The 8,471-nt window shown below is 35.7% G+C and overlaps 1 protein-coding gene across 1 annotated transcript in view; it reads left to right on the top strand.

Annotated features, from left to right (window-relative positions):
• The window catches only part of CLMN (calmin), a 78,191-nt gene extending 74,045 nt beyond the window's left edge, over positions 1 to 4,146 (top strand). The window contains exons 12-13 of the mRNA XM_015819068.1: positions 929 to 993; positions 3,215 to 4,146. Of these exons, the coding sequence (XP_015674554.1) occupies positions 929 to 993; positions 3,215 to 3,377 (228 nt within the window). The 3' untranslated portion in view covers positions 3,378 to 4,146. The remainder of the gene's footprint in view (positions 1 to 928; positions 994 to 3,214) is intronic.
• The last annotated feature ends 4,325 nt before the right edge of the window (positions 4,147 to 8,471 follow it).

Below are 8,471 nucleotides of genomic sequence, written 5' to 3'. Positions count from 1 at the left end.
AATTATAGATACTTACAATGGAAGACTGGAGATTGAAGTTTCGTACTTTGCTGAAATGGCAAAGATTTCGGCTTACTTGAAGAACTACTTGAATGATAATTTTTATTAATATGGAGAAGATGGATTGTTTATATTTAAAATAAGCATAGAGTGGTGGAATATAATTTAGGTTTTTAGTAAATTTGTTCTTTTTTTTAAATATTTTACCTACTCATGTAGAATAATATACTTTGTGGAGTTAGAGATATTAATACTTGTTTACTTATATTTGAATATTATCCTGGGATTAGGTTTGGGAAGTCCGGGCGGGTGGGGGGTGGGGGGTTTTTTCATATAGCATTGTGTAACACTTGTGATGTTTTTTTTATGATGAAAAATAATAAAAATCTTTAAAAAAAAAAATAGATACCAAGAAAAATCAAAACATTTCCAACACTATTGATATATAAATTTCACTGTTATAAAAAACTATTGTATGGGGAGTGCTTGTTTAGCGACTGCCTTGTTTAATGACTTACAGCAGTGATGAAAAAAGTAACTTTGTGACCAAATCTCACATTTACAACATTTGCAGGTAAGATGAAGCAAGATTATAAGCACAGTGGTGGTTTCACTTAGTGGTCATTTCACTTAATAATCAAGTTGCCAATCCCAATTGGGATTGCTAAACAAGGACTACTTGTATTAAGAGTTGACTTCCAAGACAGTTGGCTTCTTAAGGCCCAGTCTGAAGTGGTATAAACAGACTGATATTAAAGTTATAAATGTACTTGTATTAGCAAATACCCATGCCATTCTCAGATTCATCTAGAAAGGATAAATGATATGATTTGATGCACAAAAAAAGTTTAGTTGCTATTATCACCTATTTTAAAGTTTAGCCTATATAGTTATAATATGGCTACATTTCTGGATTATATATTTTTAGGAAAGTGGCAGGCCTGATGTACAAAAGAGCACAACCACAAGTGAATATGCAAGTCCTGTTATCAGGTAGGTATATTCTTTCATTTTTGTACATTGAGCCTTAAGATAAGAACAAAGATAACATTTGGTGCCTGAAAAGTACCTTTAATCATATTGGCGTTCCTCGCTAAGGTAAACCTCCTTACCAAAATTATAATTGTGGGTAGTCCTTGACTTATGACTGTTCACTTAACAATGGTTAAACGAATGATGTCCTTGGAAAAAGTGACTTATGATGTGTTCTGAAAGTTTTGACCATCACACCACCTCATAGTCATGTGATCATAATTCGGGCATTTGGCAACTGACCTGCATATACAACAGTTGCAACAACTTGCAGCACATGATCACAATTTGCAATCTTTCCAGCTGGCTTCTAACAAGCAAAGTCAACAGGGGAAGCTATATTTGCTTAACAACCACATGATTCATTTAACAACCATGCGATTTGCTTAATAACTATTGTGATTCACTTGAAGCCTGAGATAAAAATGGTCATAAAATCAGATCTGGTCATGTGATGGCTTACTTAATAACCACATCACTTAGCAGCCAAAATTCCAGTCCCAATTATGGCCATTAGTCAAAGACTGCCTGTATGATATATCATATAAAATATAATAAAACTGGGTACTTAGCAATCATAACTTTGAAAACATATCCTTGTTTTTGTTAAATATGAGCTTACCCATAGAAAAAACATAATTGTGATGCTCTTCCAATAATAAAGCTGAAAGTCAGATTTGAAGGATGAGGTGAGGTGAGGCTGATGGATGGCAGAACCAGATTTTTAACACTTTATAAGGTATGTCAGCTAGGCTGAAATCAGATTTGCATTGTGGATGAAGAATCTACTACAATGTTGATTAAATATTAACCAATTATTAATCACTAATCTTTCCCATTTTGCCATACTGAGAAACTTAGTACTGAGGGAAATACAGTTAAGTGATGCAGCAAAATGTAACCTTGTGATTATTTTTGTTTTTCCTGATTTGATACTGCTGGCTCAGAGTAGGCTCAGCAGGACTTTCGATTTTTCCACTCTATTGGCAGTTGGTTTCAGAAATGTGTGGCAGCATCTTTTCCCAGACTTGGCACCCCCCAAATGTACGGACTTCAGCTTCTTGAATTTACAAAACAGCCATGCTGACTGCAGAATTCCTGGAGCTGAAAGTACATTTCTGAAAGGCATCCAAGATTGTAAGGATGATCTATATTCCCTGTTTCTGCACGTGTTCAAAAATTATGCTAAGCCATGGTTTGCTTAACTACAACTCCTCAGTTTTTTAAAAAAAATAATCTAGCTATGCTTGCCTCCATAATCTGAACATTGGGTATAGATTTTAAAATATAAAGTAATTATGTGAAAGTGATATTTACTATTTCAGACATAATGCAGTTACAGTCTCTAAAGAGTCAGTACTTGCAGCCCTTCTTTGGTTATTCAGTGATGTGTAGAATACTCATCATTGTTGAAGACAGGATTTCTTCAGATCCCTCACAAGCTGTAGCAATATTTACCATTTTCCCTCTCCCTCTGTCGTTTCTATAAGTCTCAGTCTAAACTCATCCGAGTGAAAGGGTGGTTTGTGGTCTTTCCTTCCTTTCCTCTTTTGCCTGTCCCCTCATCAGCCTGTTCATTGATAGCATGCTCTATCCAGAAAGCACAACTTATTTGTTCACATTGATGATGTCTATTGTAGAGCATCCTTGAAGGTCTTGTTTTAAAAGTCTTAACAATTTAAAGTGCAACAGAACAGTGGGTGCATAGGTAAAGAGAGGATGAAATAGAGTGTAGAAATAAGTGGTTGCCTTGGATTTTATAATTATTCTTGCCTTTCTTAACTACTGTTATGATTTAAATCTTGAATTAAGTTTTGGGGATCCATGCCCATGGTCTGTGGTCACAAAAGGTATTTAAAAGGGGTCCGTGGTGAAGAAAAGATTGGGAACCACTGCAATATTACAAAAGCAAATCAAGTGGTGTACAGGAATAAATTAAATTGGACCACCAGAATTAACAAATCAAAAAACCAAATTTGGAGTACAAAGTTCTTTGCTTAGAATTTAATGGATAATAGTTGAAGTGCCTGGCAGATTCTTGGGTGAGAAGATGGGGATTAAAAGACCTTATCTTTAATAGTCATCCTTCTAATGTCTGTTAGACAAGGCCATTTGGAAAAGGGCCACCACTGATCATGTAGCTCATGGGCATTTGTAATTTAACTTTCTCTACTCTTTCCAGGAAGAGAAAAGACCTTGAAGAGGAAGACACCCTAGAGAAGGAATTGTTATGTAGGAGCTCTTCACGGACAGACCAGCCTGAGCTGTTTTACTTCATTATTTTCCTTTGGGCAATAGTTTATTGCTTACTACTCCTTCCACAGCTTGTCAGCAGCCCACTTTGATCTCTGTCAATGCATCAGAGTAATAAAAGATAGCTGCTTGAGGTTTATGTTTATGTGCCCATAATCCTTTCTTCAGGATGTAGTAATGCCTGCCAAAATAAACAGGTCAGGATTAGGAAGGAAGGGATTAAAGCCTATTTGGGCTGATTTTGTTCCTGTAAAGACCAACCAGAAGCCCATTAACAAAATAATAAGGCAAAAGCATCTCCTTCCTCATAATATCTTAGCAATGGATACTCACATACATATATATCTCTGTGATAATTTGTAGCCATTTTGATTAGTAGTTACTGGTAACTTTACTCTTTGTGAATTGATCTAATCCTCTTTTAAAACTGTCCAAGTTGGGGCATTACTACATACTGTGGCAGCAAATTTTATAGACCTCTTGAAGGAAATATTTCTGTTTATTCTGTCCTGATCATCTATCATTCAATTGCATTGAAAACCATAGTTTTAGTATGAGAGAAAAGATATTCTGTCTACTTTGTTCATGTTGCATAACTTTAACATTGACATCTCCTTCCTCATCTTTTTCTAAATCAACAAGCTCAGATCTTGTAGTCTTTTCTTATTGGGCTCAGAGCTGGTTCCATGGGTATTCTTATTTTACTGTTGCATTATAAGACTTTTGTGTACATAATATATATTTGTATAGAGAGATCTACACAGAGTGAAGACATTCGGTTAATGAATTAATTCAGGATTTTTGTACATTTATGCCTTGCTTTATAGGATGCAAAATAAAATGAACAATCTTGTAGGGAAATCTGTACTGAGAGTGTTTTGATTTTCAAAATTTGTTCCTTTATTTCTAGCTTATTTGCACAGCCTTGAAATCTGATACATACAGATAGAATCAGTGTAGGATAGTGGCTGAGATAATGGACAAGGATTGGAGGGACCCAGATTTTAATCCTCCCTCAGGCACAGAAATAACTGGGTAACTTTTATTCAGTCATTCTCTCTCAGTCCTAGATTGAGAACTTGAAAAACAATTATCTACCAAAGCACACTGGACAAATGTGATGGATTATGCTCCATAACCTTCAGTGCTGAGGTCTTGGGCTAATATTCATACACACATACCCAAGCATTTTGAATTGGCTCCAAAATTTGTTTCAAAACCATATGTTGTTTAGGATTGGCCTCTCTGTATATTTATATATTAATATATATTTATTCCATGAAGTTGGGGATACATAAATTCCAGCAACTTATTTTTACTGAAACCAATATTGGAATAAAGTTTTTAATTGCTCTTGAGTATTTCACCAATATTGGAGCAAAGGAGCTTGCTGGTGGTTGTTGACATAACAATCCTCTAATCTTTATGACATGACTATATCCAATAAGAACAATGTCATTTACCAGCTCCTTTATTTGGCAGAATACGGATGGGGATGCCAGCATACTTTTTGCCACTTCAAGGAGACAGATAGCACTTTCACTCAGCCATGGGGAAAAGTCTGTGACTCTCATATTAGAAAAAGTTGGGAAGCAGTTGTGCTATTTTTAAGATAATTTATACATTACCACTGCTGAAGCTGGCTGGGGAATTTTGAAAGTTGAAGTCCACATGTTAAAGTTGCCGAGATTGAAAAACACTGGACTAGATACTGGATTATAGATTGTTTATCATATATGCCACTTAGACTTATTATATAAGTTACATTACATTACACAAGCATGTTTCCTGTATTGTAATTTGAGAAACCACTGAAAAATCACATTTATATAATAGAAAAAAAATATGTGGACAGAGTTTACTTAGAGTATAACTTTTATATTCTATCAGTATTCTTGATGCTGGTGCTTGCCTGAAAGAAAATAAAGGTAAGCTTAATTCAGGAAACAACATATAGATAATCCTTGTTTACTGACCACTTGTTCAGTGACCATTTGAAATTACAACAGTGCTGAAAAAGAAGACTTATGAATGGTCCTCAAAGTTGCTGCCTTGCAGCATCCCTGCAATCATGGGATCACAATTCAGGCACTTGGCAAGTGGCACAGTTCAAAGTCAGAAGAGAAAAAGAATAGTTGAGGGAGGGAGAAAGGAGGAGTCCTGAGAATATCAGACTAATATTTAGGAGGCATGTTCCATACAGAACGTAGAGGCTCATACTCCATTAATTCTCCTAAAATTCTCTTTAAAATTTTTTTATAATGAAACAAGAATTTATCCATAATGAAACAAGGTTAGTACACATTGTTATTCACTTGTTTGTACAATGAATTCATTGGTTGATTTAAAAAAATTCTTAAGATGTCATACTGAGTTAATAGTCACCGTGTTATTCAAGGGTATTATCCATACTCCAATAAAAATTGTCCAAGAGTGGTATCTTAGCAAGAGCTACTCTCTTCCATCACATTCTTGCCAATTGCCTGGTCATCATGATTAATACACTCATTGGACTGAGGCCTGTGCTTCCAAATCTCAATTATATTCCCTGATTTTCTAATTCCAGTGTTTCTGGAAACTCCCATCAATATCACACAAATATTGAAGTAGGATCTGTGGATCTTTAACTTCATGTGAAGATTTATCACCTGTGGACTCGCTGTTACTATGCTCTCTGATTTCTTAAGATTCCAACTATGGTTACTGAGTTTGGGAGTAGAATCTGAAACCAAGTTGCACAATAGGCACAATAAGCACAGATGATATTGGTGGGGTTGACAGCTTTATTGATGGAGAAATGCTTCAGATGTAAAAAAAAGCATTTATACAAAGCTTTTAAAATTTGCTTTTCATCCCCCCCCAAAAGCCTACAGACCAATTTTAAAAATATGAAATGAAATAATAATTGAGATTATATTTTTACATAACGTTGCGTGGATATCCATTTTGTTGCTGCAATGTTTGGGCTCATCTGAATAAGAGAAGCTGCGTAAAGACTTTATACAAAATGGATATCCATGCAACTTTATCAACCCAATACAGCACAACCAACACAAATCCTAAAGAGAGTTACGCTACCATACATCAAGAATATCTCAGAAACCACCAACAGATTACAACAACCACATGGAATCAGTGTAGCACACAAACCAACTAAAGCCCTTCAAAACATCCGCAAACCAAAAGTGTATTTTTTACTTTGATATAAAATTAAATTTAATATTTTAAAAAATAGAAATGCAATCACATTCTATCCTTTCTTATTTTTTCCTGCTTCAATGTATGTTTGCAATTACGCTTTAAAACTCAGAGGAAATATTAGATGCACAATTGGAACAGCAAATGGGATATCTGTTTGCAATGCAAAACAATTCATCTGTAGTCATACTTTTAAAAAGAGGATGCAATAATGAACAGCTTAAAATATTTTTGTGTCCCAAGTCTTCAAATAAAAGAGATGGATTTTCTATGCAAAATTGTTTTTATCTGCTTATTTTCTTTTGAATATACAATGTTTAGCTTTATACTAAGGAAAAGAAAAATCACATGAAAGAGACTAGGAACAGTGATAAAGAGATAAATCTGAAGCCAGGAATATATAATGAAAGCTTCCACCCAACAATTACATTCCTTGAATCAATCAGTCAATCAAGCTAGCTGGCTCATCTAGCTAATGTATTCTTTTCTTCTAGCATTTATACTTAGATGCATTGTTATCATTTTTGTAAAACTTTCTGAAACAGGCAACTAGTGTGAACATTCTCTCCATTTAACATTCTACATCTTATTTTCCCCTTGACCATCTACTATTACCTTTCTAGGATAAGCCAGGTATGTACAACAGAATAACTCTGATTTTGAACCACCAGTCTTTTACTTAAATGAAAAACAAATTGTACTACACTGTCCATCTTGATTTAGTCTTGAGCCTTAGAAAACCGTTACTTCAACAGCTGTAAGCTCACTGAGCATGTAGACTGACATGGCTTTAAAAGAAGCAAAACAAATTCAGCTGAATTGGGTTATACTCAGCTATTCTTTATGTCTATATGAATACATAGGATCACAGATTTCTAACTCAATTCGAATTACTGAAAATCTGTTGAGTGGATCAGAGAGTGACACATCACTGGAGAAATGAATTCTCGAGAGATACTTGTTTTCTCTGCCTGTCATGCTGTTGTAAACACAGAACTATGTTGAAATAAAGCTACTGGTGGCAATTTTCAGTTTGACAGTAGCAATGCAAGACCTGTAAAATGGGATGTTGGGAATCTGCTGGATCCCAAAACCTACAAATCCTTCCGATGGACTCCAAAAACTGTACCTTTGAGTCATACCAACATACCTATGTAATGAAAGTGCATTTTCTCCTGTATTCTGGTTTCCTTTTCTATTTTTGGACACAGAAAAATATTAGGATATTCTTTTCCCTAAGAAAAAGGGAGCTTAATTTTGTACATACATCAGTCATTTTTCAACTGAGTAAGCTCTCAAAGCGATTTAACATTGCCTTTCAGAAAAGCACCTTTGCGACCACCATGATCTGGATGACTGATAATCTCCATAGACGCTTAAATTCAAGTATCTTATCTATTTCTTTGGCTTATTTATACTGTTTTTCCATGTTCCGTATGTTGTTGCTTACCCTGAAAGAAGAATGAGTACATAAATACACTGTTAATTTTATTAATTTCTAACAAATAAGGATACCCAAATTTTGCTTCTTAAAATAATGCATGGGCTTTTTTTGTAGCACTCTTTGTGATCACGAGTTACATGTAGAAAGACTGCAGTTTCATACATTTGATGGGCACCACCTCGCCTCCGTCGAGAAGACCCAACTCTACACAGTTGGCGCGAATACAGCCTGAGAATATAAACTTTCTGGCTTCTGCAATAAAGAAGGGCTAGAAAGCACTTTAGGAACTAAACTCCGGCCATACGCGCACGTGAATTTCTCTTGCAAACTCCTCCTCCTTCTCCCGGCAGCTTTCCAAACCGTTGGCCGTCTCCGGCATTCCGATTGGCTAATATCTCCACCTTTGACCTCTAACCCGGCTTTCCTCTCCAATCGCGCCGGTTCTTTTATTTATTGAGCAAACGGTGAGGAGGCGGACTGGGGAGAAAAGGGCACGCGGTGAGAGGGAGAGCGAGGCGCACGCCGCGATGCTAGGTGAGTTCGT

This window comes from Protobothrops mucrosquamatus, unplaced genomic scaffold (assembly GCF_001527695.2).
Source record: "Protobothrops mucrosquamatus isolate PMUCROS unplaced genomic scaffold, P.Mucros_1.0 scaffold856, whole genome shotgun sequence".
Lineage (NCBI taxonomy): Eukaryota > Metazoa > Chordata > Lepidosauria > Squamata > Viperidae > Protobothrops > Protobothrops mucrosquamatus.
The sequence above is the reverse complement of the archived record's forward strand: the minus strand, read 5'-3'. Positions and strand labels throughout refer to the sequence as shown.